General features: G+C 41.6%; 1 protein-coding gene across 1 annotated transcript; it reads left to right on the top strand.

Moving 5' to 3' along the window:
* Window positions 1-4,209: 4,209 nt before the first annotated feature.
* ubald1a (UBA-like domain containing 1a) lies at window positions 4,210-26,395 on the top strand. Its single transcript, XM_032501550.1, has 3 exons — window positions 4,210-4,489; window positions 5,171-5,230; window positions 25,432-26,395. Exons 1-3 carry the CDS (start codon window positions 4,382-4,384, stop codon window positions 25,747-25,749), a joined length of 486 nt encoding a protein of 161 aa, XP_032357441.1. The 5' UTR covers window positions 4,210-4,381; the 3' UTR covers window positions 25,750-26,395.
* The last annotated feature ends 434 nt before the right edge of the window (window positions 26,396-26,829 follow it).

Below are 26,829 nucleotides of genomic sequence, written 5' to 3'. Positions count from 1 at the left end.
AGCTGATAAGCATGCATTTGCCATGTCTTTTCCCTGCAGGGATTTTTCTTCTTCTTTTCAACCGTGAAAGAGCAAATGTTGATTGAATATTTGGCCTATATATCAGTTTTGCACAAGTCAATGATAAACTTCTAGTTAATCTCATTTTAAATTTGCCCATCAGTGGATTTCAAGCCACGGCATATACAATCCACTGGCTATGTAAAAACACGTCAGATCAGTGATGTGCAAGAGAGCAAAGATGCATCAAAACCAAATGGTTAAATAATGTATCAATCAATCGATCAATGTTTTTCCTACATTGATCTTCTGAAACTATGTGACCAATACTGTCAAATATGCATGTGGCAATAGGCTATATGTAGGCCTAGGCCTTCTCGTGCTGCTAGTTACACAATAGCAACATGATTACATTTTACAATATTTAACAAATGACTAAAAATAAAGGGGATGTTATTTACAATGAAAACATTAAAGCAGCCACTGTTAGGGTTGATGTTCTACACAGGTTCATGTAAAACAGAAATTTGGCCAACATGAATTCTGTGTATGTAGATGTGAATGGCAGAGGCAATGGACATTGAGCTTTTTCACAGAGGACAATTTGACTTGTCTTAGTAGGAACATCTGAAATTGATAACCTTAACAATGACTCAATTCCATCAAGTGTCCCGGTGAGCTATTTCAGTGAGTCAGCATAAACAATACCCGGGCCTCGCCTAAGTGGAATGCAGCCATAATGGTTTTGAATACACTTGTGCTTTTCCTACTGCCATGTCAACATTTCTGCTGTGAAAAAGGTCTATCATGAGACAACTCTGCCACCCAGTGGATCAATACTGTATTGCAGCTACCCCAGGGGTACCAAACCACTAATGAAAGCACCCATCTACTGGCCCCGAAGGTGACAAGAGACACCCTACAAAGAAAGCACTGATGGTTTAACGCAAGGGTGCACTTAAACAAATCAAACTGCATGTCAAATGGGAATCACTGTTCAGTAGGATTTTTTGTCGATCACTTCAAATGTCAAATCAAACTTTTCCATCATATTCCTTGTTTGCTCAGTTTTCTGTCCAAAGAGGGAATACAACTAATCATTTTTTAGACAAACAGAAGTTACTTGTTACAGCGTCATGCTGTTTGTTCCTTCCTCTAATTACAGCCATACCGCAGGCCTTGTCATGGCCTCAGCACTCTCTGGCTAAACCAAACACACTGGAGATGTCAACACTGCAGCAGGCATGTGATTGAAAAGATGTGGATTTAGGACCTTATAACCACCTGGTTGTGTGGCATTCAATGACCCCTGCTGTCTATAGATATACGGGATAGACAAAGCTGAAAGCCAACAGCTGGTGAGTCAAAGATTACATGCTGAAACAATCATTGCCAATTGCCATTGAGAAAGCCTCAACAGAAGTTTTTGTACATGGTGCTTTTTTCTCCTAAAGCCTGAGGCGATTCCCTGCAATATGCCGTGCCAACCATCTCTCATCCTCCCCAAACAGAAATCGTCAAGACATCTCCCGTGCTTAAAGATTTGGAGTGCGGAGGCAGAGAAGGGCTGGCATTCAGTGTAGGGCGCCGAGGATGGATGAGTGACAAAATCAATGCTGCAACACTTGAAGAACCTGGAAACGTTGGGCCAGCTGTGGCTTTCCCTGTCAAGGAGGCTTGATTTTAAAAATGTCTCCAGGTTTGTTCAGGTTCTTGACAAAGAGCTTGCTGGCGAGGCAGGCAAATGTTTGAACAGCTGTTCTTATTGTTGCCAGGCTTCCTGCTGTCCTTCAGAAGCAACTAAGCACACATAGGCTTACAGTATGGCTACAGTAGATCTAATGGGTTGAAAGAGGGTGGGAGGACTGTTACACCAGGCTATGTATTTCATGTTAATAGCACAGTTAATCTTTGGAGGGGTTTTAATTCAGAAAACCCATAACATACTGTATAAGCTTTTGCCTTTAATCCCTTTGGCTATAACTCACAACTGTAGTTTTGGGGAAAGGTGGAGGACTAACTGATACAAGATACTAAACTAATGCAGGAAATAAAAGTCCTGAATACTCGCCTCGTAAGTTAAAATCGTTATTTTTGTCACATTTTGTTTGATCTCTGCTTACAGCTCAAATTTATCAGATGAAATGTTGACACACTTGATTAAATAGGGGTAAACACAAGGTTACATGATTTTAAACCCAAAATGAATTGTTAGACATTTTCAAAAATATGCTTGTTCGCTTTCTTGCCGAGAGTTAGACGAGAACATTGATACCACTCCTCAACATACGGTATGTGTGATATGAGGCTACCACCAGCAGGCTAACTACAGGCTAGGTTAGCTTGCACAAAAAGTGGTGAGAGGGGGAAACAGCTTAGGTGGAGAGATCATAGGCCTATTTCCACCCTGGCCTGGGAATGCCAGGATAGAACTTTGGCCATGAAGTAAATGAAGTTTTCTTGTATGGAACTGTACGCTTCACAACCTAAATGCTTCTTTTACCCAGTGTGACTTGGTTTAAAGTCTCGTTAAGTATGGCAAAATGACACCATGGGAACTGTATGCAACATAAAACTGTAAACCAGAGTAAGCCAATCAAAGGGCACACTGGAATATATATATATATATATATATATATATCTATATATATATATATGTGTGTGTGTGTATGTGTGTATTGGGAAACCTCCAAGTTTCTGTGGGGTTGGCAGTAGCTCCATCTGTAGGGAGTTGGGTTGGAAACCGGAGGGTCGCTGGGCACTGCCAAGGTGCTCTCGAGCAAGGCACCCCAACTGCTCGGGGCGCCTTTCTATGGTCAGCCATTTCACTCTGACATCTCTCCATTAGTGCATGTATAAGTACTGAGCATGTGTGTGTGTGTAATTCAGGCCTGTGCGTAATAACAACAGAGTGAAAACATTGTAATTTCCCCTTGTGGTCGTATAAAGTATACATTATTATTATTATTATTATTATTATTATTATTATTATTATTATAAAAAAACATGGATGTAAATGAGCCCGACTTCACCCAGTTACAGTGGTTCTGCTGTTTTTCAGGTGCCTCCTTCCACCAGCAGATGTCGCTATGTCCAATCCTTCCTATCCACTCTCACCATACCCCCGGCCACAGACATGCCATTGATAAAAGAATGTTTACAGTGTACAGTTCCCCATAATTCTGAGCGGTGTGTGTTGATATTAGTGAGCTCATTTTACACCCAGCCTGCAGTAAAACTTTATTGTCCCTAATCCATCCATGAGAAAATTAAACAATGCGGTGTATTTCAAGAGGTAGGCTACATAAGTCTAACTATATTGTTTTGTTCATTCATTGTCCGTGTCCTCTTTATTATCACATAGGCTTACGCTACTCCTGCTGTAAAAGAAAAGGCCCTATTTTGTTTAACGATTTAATATTATATTCTCATTAATTTCCTATGTAGGCTCTTCAAAATGCCATGTAGCAACACAGAGTGATTAAGTCGTTAATTAGGCCATCTGGAAGAAGCTGGGTGTTAAGGCACCGTTCCTCGTGTTATATTAACCCTGTTTCAAAGGCTGTCACCTAACGTCCACTGCCACTGCCGTAGTGTCCTTGAGCAAGCGTAAACAAAAAAAGATGGAGAAAAAAAAAGCCCATGCTCACTCAGTTACAAAGGAGAATGCGAAAAGGTCGCAAGCCTAATGTGCACATGCTGCAGCACTGGCGAGGGATGTGATTTATCCGAAGAAGTGCGCAGAGCAGACACGCCGCTTCTGAATATGTAGGTCTGTCGGCTGGCCCTAATTTAACTCCGAGCGATGTAATTGGCGACGGTGGATTTGTTTACCATATTTGGCAAGGATAGTGACACAGCGCGCCTGGGAATTGGACGAGAGCGGCCGTCATTCACAAAAGTCTGCCTTCTGGAGCTTTACAAACAAAGCGTGTCATCGCGGGAGTTGTAGTCCAAAACAAACCCTCTCTGAGAATACTCGAGCAGGGACTTCCCTCTTTTTGCTGTGATTTTAACGCAATATGTTCCATCATTTAAACTGCACTGACTGTGCTTTACATTTTCCGTTTTACGTATTTTTAAGTATAAAAATAAACCCGCATCAGACGGTTAAAGACACGGTGATCCGAGACCCTCCGCTCGCAAGCATACAAATCCCACCGGCGATGTCCTCATTTGATTGGCTGCGCCCATCTGTCAATCACGCAATGCTCCTTCCACTACCGCTCCTACAGTAAATATTTGTGTTTGCTCAACCGGCTGTAATGGTGGACGACTGAGGCAGAGAAACGGAATACAACTAGAGGGAAGAAAGAGGAAAAACGGTCGAAAGTCTGTTTTAGAGCCAGTCGCCGCCAGCAGGACACGGGCTTCGTCGAAAATGGATGAACTCAAACATCAAGTCATGATTAACCAGTTCGTCCTGACGGCGGGTTGTGCGGCAGACCAAGCGAAGCAGCTTTTGCAAGCGGCACATTGGCAGTTCGAGGTAACGTTAAAAGAAAAATGAAAACGCTGCAGCTTCAACGTGGAGAGTCGGCGGGGTAACGTTGGCAGACGTTTAACGCTAGCTGTGTCCGACCGACCGTTAGTTTTCACTGGAGCATTCCTGTCTGTCTCTCGCCACTTTTCAGGCTCTTGAAATTCAACACAAAACAAAGCGTTGGTAGTGGAAGCTGTGTCCGTATTAGGTGGCCAGAAGTCGACCCACGTTCTGACCAGAACTTTTGCTGTATTTAGCTAAAGTAACGTTAGCCATATACGTGCTTTAGGCAGACTAAACCAGTAGGGAATACACTGGGCGACGCTTGATGCAACTAGCTAGACTTTAGTCTAGATTAAACACTATAATCCGGCACATGACAGCAGTGTACAGACGAAACCAGCGAGTGTTGTTACGCAATGTAGATGACCGTCGTGTTGTATTGGCTAGCCTAACGTTACTAAAGAGCAGGCTACTTAATTGTTTAGCCTGCGGTGATTGTAACATTTCATTGGGCTTCCCCGCAAGCTCTCTGTTCTGTCTTGTTTTGATTTTTATTCATATCGACACAGAAGTGAGCATGTTTGGACGAATTATTTGCCCCTAACTAATTCAATGCATTTCCCTGAAACATAAACCACTGTCACTAAAATGTCATTAAATGTTCTGTGTGTTTTTTTATTGTAGACTGCCCTCAGTGCCTTTTTTCAAGAAACAAATATTCCGTACGGCCATCATCATCAAATGGTGAGTGTGAGGAGGAGCGGGGTGATAATATGCTTGTACGTCATGTTTAAATGTAATAATAACAAACCCACTTTCAAGCTAGTATATCTTTAAGAATACTATGTTGTTTTTGGTGAGATGGGGGAGGATAAACGGCCCTCATAGGCCAAGAGGGATGATGTTGTACTAACAATAACAAAGCACATGTCGGCCATGTTGTGAGCTTCCAGAAATAAACACACAGGCAGGCATGCAGCAGCAGCCACACACACAGAGAGAGAGAGAGAGAGAGAGAGAGAGAGAGAGAGAGAGAGATTTTTATGTAGTGCATGTGCAAAGAAGAGGGAGAGAGGAAGATTGATGTAGATTTTTGAAATCCCTCACTTGTCATCGTAAACTGAGGTGCATACCGGAAGGAAGGGCCCCTCAATTTCTGGGTAAGACAGAAAAAAAAAATTCCTTCCAGGAAGAGGACAGCTGCATCTCACAAATCAGATCCCCAATTCCGACATTTCACCTGATTGGGTTGTTGCGGCCCCTGACGCAACACATTGGTGACTTTTAGGGGCAGACAAAACCGAGGAGAATAAACTGGAAGGCGTTGGGACTCTGCACATACACACACACACAGAGGTTGAACATTATGAAACCCTAGCAGTATTCTTGGCTTTTAACAGCAGCCCACTTTGGCAGCACACACGTCTTTGTTTGCAGCTGCATGCATGGCAGCATCCAGCAATAGCTGCTCTTTGGAGGAGCCTGACATAGACATGAGGGGATTTTGGACATAACTGTTGATCATTTTTAAGCTCACGCTGTTTGTTTTTGTGTGTATGTGTGGGCTCACTGTTTGTGGTGCAAAGACGTTTATCAAAGTGCTAAACATGTTTGCACTTCTACAGGAAAGCGAGGAGCATTGGGATAAAAGCGGACTTGATATAGTCCTGGAGCCAGTCAGAATAAAACGGCTCGCACTGATCTGGATCACTTTTATAACCGCTTTTATTAAAAGAAGGAAAAAATAAAAGCCAGTCCTTCTTCATCTGATGAGTAAATAAGAGCATCTCCGTTCTCTATTTAGCTCAGGAAATGTCTCACTTTAATTTAGAGAGTAAACAATCTGCCAAGAGCTGTTCTCTTCTGGCTGCCAAATAGGTCTGAGCTTGACTGCTGCCGACACTAGATGATGAAAGTCAGAACGCAGAGCACCTACGTGTGTTTGTGGTGTTGTTATAGACATGTTCTTGCATAATCACAAGTTCACGTTCCCTTTTTTATGCACATGCCTCTGCGTGTAGCATGCATGCATTTCTATTTTGTGCAGTGGGTGTTTGTGTGTATGTGTGTGAGTCACAGCAGTACTACAATAGGGCAGCGTGTCCAACCTTCCTGCAGCTTATCAGGCCACAGGGCTCGTTGGTTTACAGATCTAATCCACTTTGCTCCCACTCTCACACACTGTCTCTCTCTTCTTAGGGTAAACGTGAACAACATTTGGATACATTTCTGTTGCACAGGCTGTTTTGTCAATGTTATGTGTTGCAACAAAAACTGAACTCATCCTTGAGATTGCTATTTTGGCTAGCTGCCTCGCTCCAGCCCTAACAGATAGCCCGTAGACATGCAGTTCTTGGCAGCATGGCAGGTTTAGTACGTCATGTGGGTCAGTTAGTTTATGGATACTGTTCAATGAGCTTGTTTATGGTGTTGTTTTTGAGTGCCATCAATCTATAAAGCGGAATGTGGTGTACCAAATCCCTTTCCCATTTAACTTTGGCATCATGGGAAATAAGAAACTCTCTTGGGTACAGAAGCACTGTTGTAAAAGAAATACAACAATGTGGGGATTTGTTACATGCATAGCAGTCATGTTGGAAGCCATGTCAAGTCTGATTTTAGTTTACCTGGGCTGTGCAATCAGAGGTTAATACTCTGTATCAAATATCAAAATAGTGAGGTGAGCTAGCCTACTCATCAGTAAAGTCTTGTATAATGCCCTGGAGGGCGAAGGGGTTTAGAATAAGCTCTTGTCATTATATTTCCTTTTAGTAGTGATCGCAGACACAGGGGAGTGCCTGTGCTTTGACTCATAAAGTAAAGAGCTTCAATCTCTGCACAGACACGCGTTTAGACTCTGTTTGTTGTTGTCGTCATCCACGGTTGTGTATGTAAATTGTGTTTCAGTTAAAGCCATACAGCCAGATGATGGCGCTTGGAGAGATTGTCCAGTTATCTCTGTTTTTCTTCCATGATTGACACCCAGACACCTAAACTCTATCTCTCTAAACTCTGCAACTCCTCCCCGTCTACTCCCAGTTTTCTCCTCAACACGCACACTGCCTTTACTAACACTGCAACCGCGACACAGTCCTGGGTGTCCTCTCCTAAATATCTAGGAGTGTATATTGACAATGACCTGAGTTGCTGCACACATGTAACAAATGTCTGTGCCAGAACTCATCAGCATCTTCACTTTTTGCGCAGACTTAGTGTTTGGGGTCTGTAAAAATATCATGTTAATCTTCTATAGAGCAACAATAGAATCAATTCTTTGGTATGGTATTACCAGCTGGTTATGGAATTTGACGGTAAAATCTAAAACTCAGATTTTCAATCTGGTTAAAGGCAAAAGTATGGGAACACCTGCCAACCCGCAGGAGCTTTTTGATCAGGCAACAATCAGGCAGGCTAAGACCATTCTGTCTGAACGCTCACATTTTGTTTGAGCTGTTGAACTCGGGAAAGAGAAACAGGGTTCCTCTGTGCAAATATAACAGGTATAAACACTCATTTGTTCCTCTCGCAGTTAAGCTCATTAATGAGCAGCGATGAACGCATACAAACATTTTTTTTAAATTATCTATGAATATTTACGAATGGATAAATACATTTTTTTGTTTTACTAAGACTAAATGCATGGAAGTAGGATTGAGTGGTTTTAAGGCATGTATGGGTGAACAGAAGAATGTAGGAAGGATGGCTTTTATCTTATTTTAGTATTAAAATGGTAAATTGTAATCTGCAGTTTGCACAGCTCTTTGAGTGGCCCAAAAGTATACTGGACATTTGTCTTTTGGTTGTTTTGGCCCTGTTGTTGTGTGTCTGTTGTGGCTCTTGCAGCAATGTTGCTCAGTGTCCGGGGCAGGTTTCTCCTTAGGGAGACTAATAAAGAAACTTTGACCACAGGGTGCAATGCTCACACAGTCCCAAAATGGACCCTTTACCAGCACAGGGTGCTGTTGGAACTAAAAACACAGCACCACAGTTTACACGCTCTCACTACTCTTGTCTTCCTCCCTCGCTAATTCTATCGCTTTCTCTTTACAGACGTAAAACATAAGGCTCTTGAATTCAATTCTGTCATTTATGTTTCCTGTTAGAGAATTTTATAACCATGCCTTGCCCCTCCTTATCTTGTTTTTTCATTAATCTCAAAGCACTTAATAACCCCCAGAACAGCATATTGGCATGTTCACTCACACGTGGAATGCATGAGTTGTATTTGTGTTTCTTCTGGGTGTTAATGCTAATCCCGCTTAGCAAATACTATGCACACAGTCTTATACCCCTGCCTTTTTTGTTTTCATACATTTTCTAGGAATGTGCCAAGCTCATTTTAAGGCATTTTTAAACTAATTGTGCATATAAAGTCTGAGCTATTTCTGATACTTCTTACACAGTTGGAACGCCAGTTGTCAAAAATGCTCTTCTGGTGTGTCCTAGTTGAGCGTGTCCCATGTACAAAGGCCCTACTGCAGTGGCCCGGGTGCGATTCCGACCCGCGGCCCCCCTCCACTCTCTAGTTTAGTCATCTCTTGTCTTCAGTCCTGCTGTCCAATCCAATAAAGGCCAAAAAGCCCAAAAATAATCTTTAAAAAAATGCAGTGAATAATAATAATCATTATCATTGGTCATGTGAAAGCAAAAATGTTTTCTTGAGTGCAAGAGCAAGATTTCCTGGAACTAGATGACTGAGCGGCTTTGGGAAATATTTTGGTCTTCATGGTCTTTGAATGATCAGGTCTGGACAGTGTAACAACTGTCTGTCTTTGAGTTGTTCACTATGTAATTTGGAAGAAAAAACACTGACGCCTTACACCTATATCAATGTTTCCATGGTTGATCTCATGGAATCTCTCCCTGTGGGGCACGTGAAGCCACAGTAAAGCAAATGAATCCTCATGTGAGCACAGAGCAGGAAGTAGCCAAGCTGGATGACTTCCACTGCTGTCTGGAAACATGTGACCCCACCATGTGACTAAGCAAAGAAACAACCTTACTAAGCCACAAAGCCTGCTTCACATCTGGGTAATTTCTGCCAGAGGTTCAGCTATCAAAAATGTATACAGTGAGATCCTAGTGTTAAGTTAATCTCCAGAATATTTGACATTCTCCTTTTCTTCTTGAATCATATATAAACTTGTACAGTACATCTTCCTTCTGGTTCTCACACTGATATGGTGTTAAAAAGAAAGAATTGAAACACTTCTAGTTCTTGTTTTAGCTTCTGTTTCTTGTTACTTTTTTTTAGCACCTTCTTGGAAAGTCCTATTACACTGTAAAATGTTGTCAAGGTTCTGAGATCTGGTCTTGTTCTTATTGAATACTCAAAATGAATATATTCATGCAAAATATAAGCAGTAAGTGTGTGATCTTCTGTATCCATTTAAAGAACTGTTACTGCCGGGCACAGCGCAGCCTGGCCTACATACTGAACCCACAGAATTGTTTTGTTTTTTCTCCATGATCTCCTTTTTGCATTTATTGTGCTGTAATTGCGGTTTGTCAGTGGCATCTCGCACAGGATAAATGAAACTAGGATTTTATGAAGGGCAACGTTCAGTACCAACTGAATGGGTACAGTGACTTAGCAGAATAGCATTGGGCACTGCAAGGCAGTGATAAAAGTAGGCGTTAGGTTGTTGAAAGACTGTTTCCTGGCAATATAAACCGTGTGTGTTTGAGGGTGTGTTTTTGGTAACTGCAAACATTTGGTTTTGGTGTCTGGGTGTGGCTTTAAAAAAGATTTTCAGGAATCCTAACTTTTCTCATCCATGTAAGATCTCACTGAGATTTGAAGTATGTGGTGTGCCCATGCAGAAGAGCAGAGGTATAATTACCTTCATAAATCATCATTTAATAACATGGAAGACTGTCTGCTTCTATTTCTCTCTCTGTCTCAGCCTCTATTCGCTCATCATCACAATGCAAAGGGATAGAGGAAGGCTAACCAAAGTATATAAAGGAGACTTGGATTGTTGTCAAACTAGCCGTGAGGAATCAATGGAAACAAGTGAAGCGTTTGCCTAAATAAATAGGCTAATAGCAAGGCAACGCCAGGTATTTGGGTAGAAGATACAATAACACAATGCTGCTGTGTGTTTCTGTCACACAAGAAACAAGGTGCTCTCTGTCCTGCTGCAGCTATTGCTTAAAGAATATTATTAAGTGCAGAATGAGGTGACATCCAGTCTGTTTCCTACTGTTGTTTGTATATTTAAGTCTGTTTCAGTATGTGTGTGCACAATGAAATGCCCTGCATGTGCATGCAGCAATGTGTCTCAAATTCAATCATGTCTAGTTCTGTTACTTGTGACAACACTCCCTTTATGCAACAGACAAGGTTCCCATGTGCTGCACTGCTGCTTGTCATTCCTCTGCCATGGGCCTCTCTCTCTCTCTCTCTCTCGCTCTCGCGCGCACGCGCGCGCATTACAGTCATGCCAAGCAGTTAGCCACATCTGAAGAGGCTTGGCCTGTGCTCTGCATGTTCCAGCGTGTTGCCCTGCATGTTTCCAAGAGCATGACTTCCCAGAACCCAAACCACACATACACAGGAACCTTGGCTCAAGGGACTCTGGGAGTGGGAATCCATGTGGGATGGCTGCAAGGACCAGATGTGTTTATGAGCATTGGAGTTTCACACTGATTCTTGGAGTCACTGAGTACACACACACCACCCACACACACACACACACACACACCACACACACACACCAGGGGGTTTGGCCCATGGTGGAGGAATGACAAGCAGCAGTGCAGCACATGGGAACCTTGTCTGTTGCATAAAGGGAGTGTTGTCACATTGCACCTCCCTGGTGTGTTTTCTTAGGTTAGCTTTTGTGTACTGCTGCTACCTAGTCCTACTAGTTCTATGCTGTCCCTTCCCTCACCTTCCCTCCCTTCCCTCACCTTTATCCATCCCTTTCCTACTTTTTTAACTTCCATTCGTGACCCTTGAATCTGCTCTTCAATTCCTACATTTTTAATCTCTAAATACAGATTTTGATTACCCTATGTCATAGTGTTCAGGGGTTCAGATGGAAATGGTTGCTGACATTGATTAGAAAACCCAATACATGGACTGCATGTGAGGTGAAAGAAAAAAGAAAAAATTTGTTCTCCAGTTTATGTATAGCCTTAAGAAATATCTTTTGGCAAGCTGTGTTTGCATCACACGTGTTTTTTTTCTTCCCTCACTATGACCTTTGGCCTAGTAGTTTATGTTGCCAGACTGTTACCAGTCGACAGGCCAAACTCCTTTTTCTAGATATGAGTGGGCCACTGAACACCTATTGTTAGCCATTGTTGTGAGCAGGGCAGTGTGTACAATTGTTCAAACAGGGGTCTGTTTCAGTAAGGAGGTTTAACTAACTCTGAGTCCAACCCTGATCTCTGAGTTGATTTACCCTGAGATGGGAAACTGAGTTTTCGGTTCCAGAACAGCTGATTCGAGTTGTTTCAATGAACTCGGAGTAGATTGACTCAGTTAAACGTGTGCACCACCACAATAAAAAGGAAGTATAAATTGAGCCATTATACCAAGATTCCCCATGGTAACAACAGCAAAAAAACTGGTTGGCGTAAATACTCATGCGCACATATAGCGAGTTTGAACATTTAGTTAAAAAAAAGCAACACCGCGGCTGCTGTAATAGGGAGAATTGGTGTGGGAGAAAACTGCTGTTCGAGTCAATGCGTAAGCTCTAATATATTGTATTATTTTCATCTTTAATCACAGGTAACGTATAATATAACTGGTGAAAATTAAAAATGTAGTTGGCTACACCTATCATTTCATTTAGGTGCAATCCTGCAAGCAAAAAAGTAAACTACTAATCCCATTCTGAGGTTGCAACGTCATTAAATGATTAAAAATCATAATTCTGTTATTTCTTTTAACGTCTCATATTGATTTGTGTCCAGGGAACTGTACACAAACGTTTAAAACACGTTTCAGAGTGAGTCGCACTCTTCTGGCAGCGCTTTACTAATATGCTCCACATCAACAATGTGCTGGGATGTAGACCATGTCCACGATGGGTGACGTCGGGGATTTGAGGCTGGATAAGGTTACGTAGGCTACATAACAGTCTGGGAAGAAAAACAATACTGCTCAAATAGGTACTTATCTGGAAATGAAAATACATCTATCTATCTAAGTAATACAGCTTCTTTATCAAGGGGTTCGTTGGAAAAAGGAACTGCCATGTTTGGAACCAAACACGTTTAGTAGTCTGCCCAACACAGTTAACAAACCAACATGTTTTTTTTATATATGCAGATAGCAAACTGCATTAAAATGCGCCTGATACAAATTGAATGAATAAATGAATGAGGTAATGAAAGAGCGCTGTGTCAACGGGAGTAGACAGAGAGAAACTCAAGTTTTATTGAAGAAAACCTGCTCCTGACCAGGTTAGGTTCACAGGCTCCGTTACCATAGTAACGGAGGTTAAGTAACCTCTCTTTCTGAAACGGGCCGGAGTTACCCATCTCTCTCAGATTTAAATAACCTCCTTTTCTGAAACAAAAGAGTTTTCCTCAGTTCAGGGTTAACAAACTTAGTTTTCACTAAACCTGCTTTCTGAAGCCGGCCCCAGGACACATGCTCTACTCAGCCCAGTTCTCCTATCTTCTGTAAAGTGCTGCTTTCTTTTTTTTGTCATTGCTCCTATCTTTTTTTTATTAAATGTTTTATTCCCCTTCCTATACAGTGCGATAACACACTTGAGAACAGAACACCGCCCGGCTAATGATCAACTGAGTCCCTCGTGAGCACAAATCCAACATTGTCTCGGCGTGTATAAAATATTAACTCTCACATAGACATACGCAGACTCGGGGCGCAGCTGCTGGAAGTTTGGGTGAGGACGAAGGCGTGAGGGTGCATGGGTGAGGAAGGGAGGGGACGGTCAACTGAAACGTTCAGCAGCACCTGTCAACCTCCTTTATTTAGGTTGGGAAAGAAACGCCTAGTTCTCACATCCGGCCCCTCACATAAAATCTTACTGTCAGTGAGCTATGTGATGGAAAAAAGAATACGGAGACATAGAGTTGCATGTATGGTTTAGATATGATGTGGTAGTGCTGATTTGGTGACACTAACTAGTGCCAAACCACTGTCTACTGTTGTGTAAAGTAATGGCAGTTTCCCATGCACAGCTTAGAGGGGATGTTGGCAGATTGATGAAGGTCTTGTTGTTTAGTGTTTTTTCCCTGTATTATCCAGTTGTCAGTATATTAAGCTAGCAGTTGTTTCACTTGTTTTACTTTTCTATTATCAGTTGTTGCCGTGAGAATGGTTAATGCTCCATTTATTCCACACGGTCAAATAATCTGTTGAAACAGTGAACTTGCAGGTTCTTTAAAGGTCAAAAAATGTAATTAAATGATTTACTTTAAGGCCTAAAAGAGGCTACAATTGAGTTTTTGATGATAACAGTGCATCGAAAAACGTGAGAAGTGAAAAGGGGTCACTTGCAACGACCCCACACCCTACATAGAGTTATCTCGAGTCTACAGCACCCCGGGCTTATCAAACCTTTATAGTGAGTTTCAGCCTATTGTTTAGCGTTTAGATGTTTTTGTTGGTGATGCAGACTAATGCAAAGCATATGCGGGTTTGCCTGACATATTTCATATTTTAATCTTAATTAGTTTTTTTTTCTTCAAAGATCTCAAACTGAATTGGAAGTATCATTTAAAACATTGCAATATTTATTTTAATTACTCATTGTTAGCATAGTTAGTAGTAGTACTTGACATTAGATTGGTTGCATTGGGATTTAACTGCAGACTTGCTGCTCCAAAACAAAAAAGCAGTGCTTGGCTACACACACACCCTATTTAAACATTTAACAGGCAGGCAGAATCATGCACAGTTAATTCAGCAATGGTTTATTCAGCCTGGCTTTTCTCCTTTATTCCATCTTTCGCTCTGTCTCCTGTTTTGCCAATAGCCCCCTCGTTCCCCCATCTCTCACTTTCTGTTGGTTTCATCTAATTTATTTTTCTTTCACAGTTTTCTTTTTTTTTTTTTTTTTACTCCTATTAACTTTAATCTGTCATGCTTTTCCATTTTGCCCTCATTTCCCCAATCCTCACAGGGCATCAGTCAGAATCAGCCTTCCCGTTACATTAACGACTGTACACCAACAGTAGCATTAGACTGCAGTCACATCTACAGCATGCCATTTGTTTGATCCATAAATGGGAAAAGTTTATTTTTGTTGTGGTTTATTGAGGTTTTCCCTGCCAGATTACAAGTAAATTCGGCCTTGAATGCCAGTAATATAATGCCACACAGACTCACAAGTTTCTTTGTTTATAGGACAGAGTCTTGATAATATTTTGAGGTTACATATTTTGGGAAGCATGTTGTCGGAGCATCTAATTCCTGTTCCCGTAATCTTAGCTAAACAAGATGGACTTGTCTGTGCTCTTTGCCAGTAATTTGATATATTGAGGAGGCATTTCATATCACCAGTTTAACCTCCATTTGTCTTCTTCATTTTATCTTGGCCAACATTCACACTCATTGGCCAATACAACATCTTTGTTTTTTGGTGTTCGTGTCAGTTTTCATGGCTACTGTAATTGCAGCCCTCTTCAAAGTGGACAGAGACCTGCATTGTCAGTGTTGTCAGGTTTGAATGGCATTGTTTTAACATGCCCAAACAAACCAAACAAAAGGAGTGTATATTTCATGATGCGTAAAAACATTCATGACGTGAACGCACCCCAGACTAGTCCAGACCTGATGCTGGTGAAACCCAAGCATCTTCCCACACAACCAGCCTTTAGGACCAGTTGAAAGAGGCACTCAACTGTTTGCCTCTCCTGTACACATCTTGCCACTCTTTTATTTTTTTTTATTTTTTTACCTCAACCTTGAATTCATTTAGACATGGCTCCATGTTCTTTTTCAGTCTTGCAAAGCTTCACACCATTGAGCTGCCCATTATTGGTCACAGTTTCAGGGGGACAGTGTGCTATTGGTCGGTTCCAATAACATTGCTGGAAGACAAGCAGAGAGACCCTTCAGCATTGAGTAAAATGCTCCCAGAGTTGACAATAATGACGTTGCCTGTCAGATGAGAAGAGGAATGCTTTGATATATGTACAACACAATGTAGAGTTGTGACCCCAGGTTGTCTCTTATTATAAAAAAAAACACATTTTTGCCACATTATCAACATAATTATATTAAGCAACACAGTTCCTCAAAACATACATTGCCCTGGGGTTCACCAGATCACTAAATAAGGATTTTGAAGTGTGCATGCCTGTTGGAACAGTGACAGCAGCCAAGCTATAAACGAGACCCCTCGTCTTGTTTTTGCAGTTGTACACCATGTGTTATTTTGCATGTTGACAGACCAGCTGTGGTGAAGAAACTTATGTGTCACACTATCCGGTCACCATGTATTATTTTAAAACCTGAACTCCCAGATATCAAATTTCATAACTTTCTTAAAAGCTTTGGAAACTGACTTAAAACAAGTCCACAAATTGATACACACAGGAAAAAAATGATTTTTGGAATCGGCTGCAGACTAAACCGATTCCAAAACTCCTTTATTCATTTGTCTATTAAAGAGATATTTCACCGTTGGAAAGATGAATATATCTTTAAATTGGGTCATTTATGTAGTAGAAATGTGAATTTGTATTCAAAGTCAGTGCCTTCTAGGCCAAGAAAAGCCAGAAAATGTGTTTTTGTCCATTCCCAAGCCCCGCCTACCGTTTACAGACATAAACAGTGAGGCATTCAACTCCTAGTGTGTTTTATTGTCATTTCAGCCATGAACACAGAACAGCGTTCCACTGTGGCTCAAGTGGTGTTACACATTTAAACTATATAAACAACACAATATAAAAAAAAAAAATGAAACGGGCTACATTTAGTGCACCCACATTACAGGCGCCGTAAAGTTCAGCTAATGCAATGGTAGCATTAGTGCTCGGAGTGATGTAGCTAAACACGGAGTATAAACACAGCCGTGAATTTGCGTGCAGAGTAGAGCAGTCGGCATTTAACAGTCGCATACTCCGCCAGCTGTTAGCAGTAGTTTCTGCACCAGTTTGTATTAACACAGCCTAGCTTTTAGTCCTCTGCTCAGAAGGCTTAGCAGGACTGGTAGCTAGGTAGCTGGATAGCGGAGTATGGTACACTGTTGTTCAATTCAATTTCAATTTTATTTATTGTATCAATTCATAACGAGTTATCTCAAGACACTTTACAGATAGAGCAGGTCTAGAACACACTCCATAATGTACAAGGACCCAACAGTTCTAGTAGTTCCCTCCAGAGCAAGCAACAGTGCGACAGTGGCGAGGAAAAACTTCCTTTTAGGCAGAAACCTCGGACAGACCCAGGCTCTTGGTAGGCGGCGTCTGACGACTGCTTGGGGTTAAAATGAAGAGTGGCAATAACAGTCCCAAAAAATAGTAGTTTGTAGTAGTTCATTGTAGTAGTTTGTGGCATAGCAGGGCACTGTGCGGCATTACAAGGCACAGCAGGACTTAGCTGGGCACCGCAGATTGTGGCAGGATGTAACATGGCATTGCAGAACATGTAGCGGAACCATGGCGACAGCTGCAACCATGATTTTGGAGCTTCCCTGATCCGAGGTTCAGTCATGTTTCCACAAAAACAAAAACACAGCAGTCTCTGAACTCGCGTTGGGAGTTTGATTTAAGTTGGATATAGTCCAGTTTGTTGTCTAATGATCGGACACTTGGAAGCAGGATGGATCGGCCAGGTGGCCGTCTAGCGTTAGCTTTCCGCCTAGCTGGAACTCTTGCCCTGGTCTCCATAGCAGGTGAAGCTCGCGTAGTATGTCAAGTATTCCGTCTGTAATAAAGTTCCCTGCATATTCTCCGATCTGTACCTGTGTATCCCAGTGGGACTAATGTGCGGTAGTTTAAATGCACATAATTGTCGTAAAAGTTTGCAGCTGAAAATCGTTTGCTCAGCTGTTGCTCAGCTCCAAGATGGCTGACACTCAGCTCGCTGTGGCTTTTTGTGGGTCCAACCCCCTACGGGCGGGTTGAAAACATGCGGAAATAGCTGGCTTGTAGTTCAATACTTCTGGGTAAAAGTGCCTCAGATGACGCAAAATTAGGTTTTTGCGTCATCTGAGTTTTTTTCCCAGACACACAATACAGAGATCTCTCTTCTCAGGGACAAGAAGGAGGGAAGCACGGTCCTTCGAAAATACTACCGGGTTTCTACTGATACAAAGCTTAATGGTAATCGGTGAAGTATCCCTTTAAGCTCCTAAATAGTGGCAGATTAAAGGCCTGGGTTGATGATTGGGATTTGCGCCTTTGCACTGTTATTGTTGTGCTTGTGCCTCTGCACTGATACTTCTTTGTTTTTATAATTTATTTTTGGAGTAATGTTTAACTGCACTGTGACCCCTTGTTGTGTTTTACACACCATTAGGGCCAGTATCTGTTGTACATGTTGTCTGTTTGTTTTTAATTGTAATTAATGGCTGCAACAGTGCCCAAGACAAATTTTCCACCTTGTTGGGCAATAAAGTTAATCTTGATCTTAAAAACAACTGGATTTGTAGGATTTTGCATGTAGTCAGATTTATGGTGAATATTCTTTCAGCGTTAAAGCAGTATAATCGCCGTGATTCTCGTGTCTCACAGATTTCTCAGAACGGCTGTAAGTGCTGACTTAGAGTTTGTGTGTGTGTGTGTGTGTGTGTGTGTGTGTGCGTGTGCGTGCGTGCGCGTGCGTAATTTTTCTAATATTCTTAGCAGAGAAAATGATGGAGAAAACAGAGTTTGGTTTTGGTCAAAAGTATTGTTTTGCAATAGACCGATAATAGGCATTTCACAATCTGTCAGTGTCTGCATTTATAATGGCCGGAAAAAATATCTTTTTAATTATTATTAAATATTCATTCGTCAGAGTCATTCATTATGACAAATAAATGATTCTGATAAATGAATAGTGAAAAAAATTAAATAAAAAGGGACGTCAACCGAGTGTTGGCGTTGCATAGTTTGTCCACCAGGAAGCGCTACAACGTCCTTGTTGGCAACTCTTCTTATTATATTTTTGTTATTGTGTTTTTGTTCAAAGGACTTTAAGTTTCATATCTTAAGTTTGTATTTTTATACATTTTATTTATCAGAACTTTAAGATATTTTGATGCTCCTCTGTTTTGAACAAAGTATTATTTTATTTTAGTGAGAACGCATAAATAACTAATGTTAGGGAAACCTATTTATGTTTTGTTACGCGTTTCTGGATTTAAAATATATATATATATATATATATATATATATAGCGGCCGATATAACGGGATATCGGATTTTTAAATAACCAAATATTTGAATCGGTATCGGCCTTAAAAATCCTTTATCGGTCGGGCTCTAATTTGCTCATGCTTCAAACTCGCACCATAAGTTTGAAGCGATCCCAAGCCAGGCTCACGTTGAAGGCTACATGGAGATGAAGGCGCCCTTCATGCTGCCAGTGCTCCGGACCATTGCATTGTCTTTGAATTCCTGACAGCTGTACGAAAACATCCAGATAGAGATGGAAGTGAGAGGAATAAAAGTTGTGTGGCGTGGTGTAGGAGCACTGAGGTAAACGTTACATGGAGGTCAGTTGGGGGCACGAGACGTAACTGAACCCTGTGCACAAGTATGCAAGGGGATGGAAAGCTTCTCTTTTTAAGCCTGGCACGTACACACACACACACTTGATAGTTCTAAAGAATGTGGTCGGTTAGACTGGAAATAACTCCAGCTCATCTGTTTGTGGACACACACATTATGTACACAAACAGAGGAGTGTTTTAAGGTTTGTGGAGCTTCACCGCAGGCCCGGGCCCGGCATGTTTAGAGTGGTCGCTGCCTGTCAGCCTCGCCTTCTTCATGCTGGGCTCAGCAAACAGACTCGAAGAGAGGGTGGACAGGGCCGGGCCACTGTGACCACAGAGCCAGTCCTGCCTGAGCCCCATCCCGTCCAACAGGAGATCTGCACTGCCTCCTCGTAACAACAGTCGCCATGGCAACCCCTCTCTGTTGCCTCTGTTTTGAACACAGTCTCGCTGTCAGTTATTTGCCCTGTCTCTCCATCTGTGCCTTTTGAATAATTCGTTAGACCTCTGTGCTGTAACACACTTTCTGTTTTATGTGCTGCTGCATGCACTTAAACACACGCACACACACACACACAGTCTGTCGTACTGAAGCTCCTCAACAACAACAGCTTTTAACATCTGCTTGTGTTTCTCAGCATATAGTTTCCCAACAGGAACAACATGGCAGTACATCTCTGTGCTGCTCTGTGTCGATCTTGTCCTTTTGATAACCTTTTTTCTAAATGATACTGCTGTAACTATCTTACAAAGCCTGCAGACAGCAATGTGTTTGAGTCAACTGAGCTGACTGTTCTCAAATTACAATACCCAGTGTTTTGGAGACAACTGTCACAGTAACCTCAATTTGAAAACAAGTTTACCTCACCAGACATCTCACGTTGTCTCTGAACAGTTCTGAACTTGCATGCACCCACAGAATAAACACTAGATACTTAAACTGTTTTTTTCCCTTTCTTTCCCTCTTCCCGTTGCTGTATATTTAGCCAACAGTATTCGCGCACAGAGGATTCACTGTCAGTAATGGTTGCTTGCAGTTTTGTAGTTTTTATTTCTGTGTAATGCCCAATATTTGGTCCTCCCACATGAGATTACAAGACACTGTTATTTATCAAACCTCAAAATAATATATAACATGCACCTCAATTATCAGTTCTAACATTATATGTACTTTTAAATGGCATATTGATGAGGAAAAAAATCCATATACTTGCCAGAGAAAGAACAGAAATGCAACTAAGTTCATTTTTGTCATCTCCAGTCTTTTTCCAATTAACTGGCTGATTTAAATGTTTTAAGTGTTAACAGCCAATTCAGTCATTGTGCATCATCCATCTTGCTATATATAGTATTGCTTAGTTTCCAGTAAAAAGTACAGTAGTAAATGAAATATAACTATCTATTTTATGTAGATACCACATGAAAAAAAAGCCCTTTTCTACTTTCAGACTGACATACTGTCCACTTTTTACTTGTGATTTTAACCTGGCAAATAAACAGCTTTGCTTCTTTAAACAAATTGTATACAACATAAACAACATCATCCTAAATGTACAGTTTTGATTTAGTCTATATATCATAAGCCCACAGCTAACCTACATTTCTTAAAAGACAAACTTTGTTTATAAAAACAAATGCCTTATCAAACCCACGGTTGAGTACACACGTCTTTCTTCCATATAAAGTTACTCATTCCATAACTACACATATCTCCCAGGGAACCTCACATGGTTCACATCCCATAGTGCTGGTATGTGTGGGCACACAACTGCAAACCCTCTCTGTAGACACTCTTAACGTCAACAGGTGTGTGTATGTTCAGGTAGTAATTCTTCTCAAAATGAAATATTAACCGTCTCGTTGCCGCCCAAGTGCCCGTCAGTTGTCCTACAGCCAAATGGATTTGAGCCTAAGTTTACACACACCGGTGTCAGCAGCTCTTGCAGTATTTTTGGCTGGACACAAGCAAGGCGGGTCCAGTCCCATGAACACCATAGTCTGTCGCTCACTGACTGACTGACTGAGTGACTGACTGAGTGATGAAGTTGCTGAATGATATAATTACGCCATTGGTCAGTCAAGTGTTGGAGTTTTCCCATTGGCTGTTGCTCATTAAAAATGAATAGGCACTAGTAATGCCTTTTGTCTCTGTTATCAATCATCTGGACAACTTCGCTAATACATACGTTGCTGTTGTTGTTGCTGTTGCTGTTGCTGCAGCAGCTGAGCAACGCAGTTGTTACCAGGGTTGCCAACTCTCACACACTGACCATGAGACTCCCGCAAGTTCCACTTTTAACACTGACAGAACCATCACCCCAGCAGCACTGACAGTTTGGGAATCCTATAGAGCGTTTTCCTCAGAAAAAAACGTATTGTTGTCTGGGACTTAGGACAGAAATTACTTTTGCAGTTTAGTTTTGAACCCGAACAATCACTTTCATAGCAGATGGAACCGATACCTGCTGCCTTCTGATGGCTGTAAACTGAGTCAGCCCTATAAAGGACAGGGCTTCAGTATAGTACTACTAACTGTCATGACAGACAGCTGACACGACAGCTTGATTGTGCCTAGCTGCCACTAATGCCATAACCGCTGGTTGAAATATCCGCATTATTGTGTTTTAGAATAATTACCAAACTAATTACTCACAGTGATTGAAACAGGACAATCACATTTTAGATGAGTAATCCAGAACAACAATTTGTTTAAAAAAAAAGCATGATTATATTTTTGCATTTATTAAATTAAAACAGTCGTTTCTTATTTGACTCAAACATAGCTTAACTATGTCATATGATATGCTACTTAATACACTTTAAAAATTAATATTACTTGGACTTCTATGTAGATTGAACATTAAATATCTAGGAATTCCCATCATATAGACTGACTATTTTTGTAACAGCTAGGTCAAAATGTAGCACATTCACCATACACGGCTTCCACCTTGACTTGTTCTGTCATTGCCTCAGTGCAGCGAGAGTTAATCTGCTACTAGGCTGCTTAATACACACTGAGGGAAAACACACAGTAACCTGCTTCCTCAGTATGCTGCTCCAGAGCAACAGGGCTAACCTCTGTTTAGGAAATCATGTGGAGTTTTCACCACTGACGCTGTTTTCTCTGCTTTGACGATACGCAGGTCATGTGCTTGATTACAGAACGCTTGAAACGTGACACTTGTGATTTATAATAACGGCAGATGCAATGCACATCCTGTATTTGTGTCGCAGTTGTTAGGGAGTGGAGGATATGGTGTTTCTTTGTTTGTGGATCATCAATAAATACATGCCGACAGGTCCGGGGTCCGTTGAAGCTTGTATGAGTGAGAAAGTAATAAGATAAGCAGTCAGATCCAAACTGTCTTTGGACCTGACCGTCTTCCCTGTTGGTTGATACCAGTTGCACCTCTGTCGAGGTGCCCTGCAAAGACCCACACACTCAACATACCGACACTGTGTTGTGTTGTATAATGAGTGGAGGAGTGCGAGGTGGGCAATTGTGAGACACAAACATGTTGTTTGAAGTCGGTTTTGTTGTCAGCTTCCCTCTCCCATCTTTCCTGTTTTAGTCTATCGTTAAATATGAAGCAAAAGCCGAACAATAAATATGTACAAATGAAAGGTAAAGTCTCTAAGCTGACTGCAGGTGTATATTAATACCTGCTCATCTGTGTATGACTTTATAGATGAGTCAGTTATACACAGAGGTCTCAGTGGACAACCTGAAAGGTCATGTGTCAGCGGTTTCCATTCCTGGCCAGTAAGCAAGGAGGCCTCATCTATTGTTATCTACCTGAGTACCAGTCACACAGACCCTTTAAATGATCACGAGGTTTAAAAAAACCCACCCGGCAGCTTCCACTGCTGCTCGCCAAGAACAGGAAGGATCATAAAGGTCACTTGAGCATTCCAGGGTGTCTCTTTTAATGCAGGAAACGGCCTCAGAGACATGAGCCAGCATTTCCTGTCAGAGTGCACAGTGGACACACTCACCTTTCATAACAGCGTGCCACTCTGAAAACCTCTAACTCGGCCGGGCCCAGGCCAGCCTGGCTCCACACTCTACATTCGCAGGACTACCCTGCAAGCCGCAGCACTTTTTGGAGGTGAAGGAGTCTAATTACACCCCACCCCAACCAAGGGAGGAAAGGTGCTCCTGTCAGGCTGTTGTTTTTCTGACGGTTGCTTGTGCACTAAGGCTGCGTGTCAAAATCTGAGCATCCCGGGTGATGGAGCCAGCGGTTGAATAGGTACCCAGGGTCAGTCTGAGGTCTGTTTGGTGGGGGGGGAATAATCGATTCTTAGATGCATCGTGATTCTCGGCACAATTCGATGCTCGAGTTAGTTAAGGTAATGATCAATGATTATTATTGTTATTGTTATTTTTCCAGACATGTACAAATCAGAAAACAGAGTGACTGAAAGAGGATGGGATAATGGACATCAACTTAGAGTTTAGGCAAGAGTGCAGAAAAACACAAAAATGGCCAAAAGGAAGGAAGAAAAATAAGTTTTGTAAATATACACATGATCTAATAAAAAATACAAAAAAATAATAAAGACTGTTGATCTACTATATCAACATCTGACCACCTCATATTTCATGTTCTAAGAAGCCAATTCTCCACCTTTAAAAGACGAATGACTGAGCCTCTGACATGGGAGATTACTGTGAGAGAAGGTGACTTTCACAAGCATGTTTAAGGCTTAAGCATGGAATGACTAGAAAACAAAAACCTCAGTAGACAAAACATTTCATTAAAACTTGTGTGTGACAAATGCTGTATATGTCAAAAATTTAACAAACTCAGATTTATATGTATATTTTTTTAAGTCATGGATGGAAATGTACATCAAAAAAAAAGTTGCATCGATAATCAGTTTAAAATCAAATCGTTGGCCTCTGACTTGTAATCCAATCGGGAGGTGCCCAGAGATTCCCACCCCCAGTTGTCAGTAAAGGGAAATGTTTTTTTTCCCCTTTTCAACATGTTAACAGTTTTTGTCCAGTACTCATGTGTGACTGCAGCTGCTGTTCCCCATAGTTGATTCATGGAGCCTATGACTCCCAATTCCAGAGTAAGCCCACCCTGAACAAACCAACTCGCATTTAACATTAAAATCCCAGTTCAATAAAGCTACATCTTGTAGGTGTGATAGACGGTTAATGAGGTTGATTCGATTTCAATGGAGGCTCAGATTCTGTCATCCCAGGTGTACTCAAATTCTAAGTAAATTTCATCGTATATAATCCTGGGAGTTGCCCTGGTGATTTAAGGTTTTTATATAGGTGTTTGCCCAGCAATTTTTAGAAGTCAAGCCTCCTAGTTGAAATGTGGCTTCTCCTCTGCTTCCTCGTGGAATACAGTAGGTTGTTGTTTTCCTGGTCACAAACGGACGGGGGGCATAGAGGAGGAAGCAGGCCACGGAGCAGTGTGTGAGAAGCTGCGTTAGGGAGGATGAGGATGAAGGCTTACTATTTCTGAGCAGCCAAACATGTTGTTCACATGGCCTGTCAGCTGCAGGCTGGTAGGTTGAGTGTTGCTTTTGGCACACGAGTGTATTGTGTGTCCTCGGGGTGCGCCACTAAAGGAACTCCTGGCAGGCAGCAGGACAATAACATCGCGAGCACAAAGGAAGGTCGGAGCAGGTTAGAGCAGGGAAGAATAATAAGGCCAAGGAGACTTGATGTGTGTTTTTGTATTTTGTATATGTCCAGAAAGTAATATTAGCTGTTATTTCCAGTGTGTGTCCCAAGTTAGGCTGCTAAATCAGATTGGACGCCATATTATAGTTGGAACAGGAAGTGGACCTAAACAAAGGACTATAATCTCATCATCAGGACCCTCTGGGGAGGCAAAGTGTGCATGGTATTCCCCTAAATTTCCCTTTAGTTATACAGCAGTTTACTCCCTTTACTGCTCGGGACTGCCTCTTATGCAGTACCCCATGATGCAAATTGCTGAAGTTATAGTGTTTGTTGGCGGATGTCCATTTTCCTTGAAGCGTTCGTGAGCATGATTTTGATCAACCAGGTTTTAGTGTCGTTCTGTTACAAAAAAACAAAAAAACTCAGTATAGCCTCACAATTTTGCCGTGAAAGTCAACAGTCATATTGAAAGAAATCCATTAGAGAAGACTGACAGATCCCCATTTTTCCACTGATCCATAAATAAATAAATCAATAAAACAGAATGTGGCGCAGCAACACGTACAGTTTAACTCACTCTAAAAAAAGAAAAATAATAATTTAAAAAAAAGGAGAACTTTCATTAATCATTCTCTTTCCCTCCTCCTTCTTAGATGTGCACCCCAGCCAACACACCAGCGACACCCCCCAACTTCCCGGACGCGTTGACCATGTTCTCCAGACTGAAGGCGTCCGAGAGCTTCAACAGTGGCAGCGGCGCCAGTTCCATGGCCGCCTCCATGGCCACCTCACCCCCCCAGGTCAGCGGCTGGGGGTTCTCACCAAACGTTCCTAATGTGCCGCAACCTCCACATGGACTCTGGACTCAGGGGCAGCCCCCCACGCAGCCCTGCCCCTCCTGGCCCACGGGCGTGAACCCCCATGCAGGTGCTGAGCAGAAGGCTAGTGTCGTGATGGAGGCTGAGAGATGAAGGGCAGCATGGGACTGAAAAGCCCCTGTTTCCACCCCAGGGAGGGAGGGAAACGGGAGGATAAATGCGGGGAGGGCGGAAGATGATAATGGGTAGAAATGGGTTTTGGTCTTTTTCCCAAAATACGGATGGATATGGAAATAGACGAAAGCTACGCAAAGAAACCAAGAAAAACTCAATGTGGACAATTTAAGAAGAGGAGAAAACCAATGCAAATGTCAATACAAAAATAGAAGAAGAAAAAAGATGCACACACACATAGTAATAAGAGAGCAACTGAAATCTTTGTTAGTTTTTCCTAAGTAAATGTATAGAAAAGAAAAATATTCTTGAACTAAAAAAAAAAAAAAGTTTTTATTTAATTCTTTTTTTCTTCTTTTTTTTTTTAATTGTCACGCCCAAGGATTGAATGTGATGTTCAAGGACATTCAAGGCAGCAAACTTAATTTTTCTTTTTTTTTCTTTCAGCCAGTGTTTTTATTGCCACTGGTGTTCTGTGTTTCTGCAACTGTCTGCGCTGCATGAGGAGAGAGGAACTTTGCAGTCTTTGAGACAGATTTAAAAATCAACACGCACTTGTGTGTGAGTGTGTACGCATGTGAGCGGTTGGTCAGTGTGTAATCAAAAATGTATACAGACACATAAATATATATTCACACACACAAACAAACACACACACACACACACACACATTAGCGTTTAGAGGAAACACCTCCATACTGTCATCCCCATCGTTAAAGGTGGGACTTTTCTTACCTCACTTGTTGGTCACCTGACTTCTTTCAGCTAATCAGGGATTCTTCTTAAACCAACCGTTGCCGCCGCAGGACATGTTTATAAAGGTTTTGATCCTTGCTGCAATGGCTTTTCCTGACACAGTTTTAAACCTGGACTCAAGACAACATCTGTCCACTGTATACTGTTTTCCGAGCATTTGGGTTATTACAAGTAAAATGAGAAATCATGAATATAATATTGTTTATAATGCTAATTGTTCTGTTTTTGTTGAAAGGTTAAGGGAGGGGCTTTGAAAGTGAGTGGGACTTCAGGTTGGTCTTCTTTTTTTTTTTTTTTTTTAAG

Source organism: Etheostoma spectabile, chromosome 21 (assembly GCF_008692095.1).
Source record: "Etheostoma spectabile isolate EspeVRDwgs_2016 chromosome 21, UIUC_Espe_1.0, whole genome shotgun sequence".
Taxonomy (NCBI): Eukaryota; Metazoa; Chordata; class Actinopteri; order Perciformes; family Percidae; genus Etheostoma; species Etheostoma spectabile.
Note: the sequence above shows the minus strand (reverse complement) of the source record. Positions and strands in the feature narration are given on the sequence as shown.